The sequence below is a fragment of the Suricata suricatta genome, chromosome 6 (genome assembly GCF_006229205.1).
Source record: "Suricata suricatta isolate VVHF042 chromosome 6, meerkat_22Aug2017_6uvM2_HiC, whole genome shotgun sequence".
Lineage (NCBI taxonomy): Eukaryota > Metazoa > Chordata > Mammalia > Carnivora > Herpestidae > Suricata > Suricata suricatta.
This window is the reverse complement of record NC_043705.1, coordinates 1,597,704-1,599,627: the sequence shown is the minus strand read 5'-3', so window position 1 is coordinate 1,599,627 and position 1,924 is coordinate 1,597,704. Positions and strand designations below refer to the sequence as shown.

The following is a 1,924-nucleotide window of genomic DNA, read 5'->3' as shown; positions in this document are numbered from 1 at the left end:
AGAAAAATTTTCTTAAGGGAGATTAAAGTAAAATGAAAAATAAGTGAACTTGTAAACACAGGACCATCAAATCTTTCTGAATACTAAACTACTGAGACTTGAGTGTCCTTGATAGTATAAGTTTGAAATATATTTAGATATATTAAGATATAATTTTAAATAATTTTTAAATTAAGAGTACATTTAAACTTTTGTGTTTATTTCTGAGAGAGAGAGAGAGAGACACAGAGAACGAGCAGGGGAGAGGTAGAGAGAAAGGGAGACACAGACTCTGAGCAGACCCCAGGTTCTGAGCTGTCAGCACAGAGCCCGATGTGGTTCTCAAACACACAAACCATGAGATCATGACCTGAGCCAAAGGTGGATGCTTAACCATCTGAGCCACCCAGGTACCCCAATAGTTCATTTCAAAATGTGACATAAATAAATACTCTGTCATTTGAATGAAAGCAAAAATAATTAGTTTTGGATAAATAAATAAATAGTATCTATTTAATTAATAGATATAAACTGTTTTAAAATAATATTTAAATTAAAATACATTTTAAATGTGATATAAATAAGTATTCTGTCGTTTGAATCAATGCCAAAAGTCACTTTTGGGTTCTATTTCAAGAATAGTTTCAGGGTGATTGTCATTGTTCTACACTCTTGAAACACATCTTTACCCTTTTACCAGAACTGATTAGTACCAATGCACTGACAGTGGCATAGACATTGGACACAAGCCTCTGGACATCCAGGATGACAGGGCCATAGCTCCATAACAGAGCTGCGAAGGCGATGACATCCAGCCAGTACACAACTACAAAGAAACTCACCAACAGAAGGACAGTCTGGGTGGCCCTTCTCTCTGGGGAGACTCGTGAGGAGAGGCGGGTGCTGTGGAGGTGCCGGCACCGCCTCTGATGCCTGGACAAGAGAACCACCATGTATGCACTTGAGAGAAGCATGACCTCTATGAAGAAAACATCCCTGGATAATGTCAACGTGAGAAGCAGTCCCTTGAAGATGGAGCTTATGCGGAAAGCTGAGCAGTATTTACTGACAGTCAGTAGATTGCTCTGGGTCACATTATAAGGAGCAGCAAAGTAGAAGATGCAGGGACTGTTGAGAGAGAGACTGAGAAACCACAAGATGATAAAAGGATGGAAGAGTTGCTGTGTGCACTTATGTTTAAACCTGGCCATCCAGGACGTGCTGGGGCTGACGATGATGGCCTGGAGCATGCTCAGGAGGCAGGTGTTGCCCATGGAGAGACCCCGTGTCACTCTGATCATATAAAACAAAGCCTTACATTTGAAATCACTCAGAAAGTTCAGTGATTCCAACAGGTCTGTAGACAACAAAAACAGTACAGTGAATAGTTTCATCATGTGCACAAAGGCCAAGTGACAGGTGGCTAAGTCCGTGGGCTTATACCTGTGATCCAGAAGGAGAGTGAAGATGTGGAAGAGAAGGAGAAAGGTGTTGGCTGAGATTCCTATGCCTACTTGTAGAAATTGGCGTATTTTAATAGTCATGTCAATGGGAGATGTGAGCACCATAGTTGCAAAAACATATGTTTATCTGGAAAAGATAGACCTCACACCATCAATGTCATTTACTTTGTTATCATACTCTTCACCACACCACAGTTTTCATTTTGTCCAGTTTCACCCAGTTAATAAGTCATATTATGTTCTATAAACTCTTAGTACTGCAGCCTCAACAATTTTGTACACCAATATGAGAATCTAAACGTGTATTTTATACACATACATATCTATCGATCTATCTATCCATCCATTTATCTATCATCTATGTATCATCTGATTAGAGGGAAAGATGGCTGAGAAGGAGGGAGAGAGAGTTATCTAACATCATGGCAAGATACTGTACCCATTTCCTACACTCCTATAATATATGCGTTTGTTTTGCTTTC

General features: G+C 39.7%; 1 protein-coding gene across 1 annotated transcript; it reads right to left on the bottom strand.

Annotated features, from left to right (window-relative positions):
- Positions 1-635: 635 nt before the first annotated feature.
- LOC115293646 (vomeronasal type-1 receptor 90-like) lies at positions 636-1,523 on the bottom strand. Its single transcript, XM_029941317.1, has one exon. It carries the CDS (start codon positions 1,521-1,523, stop codon positions 636-638), a length of 888 nt encoding a protein of 295 aa, XP_029797177.1.
- Between the last annotated feature and the right edge of the window lie 401 nt (positions 1,524-1,924).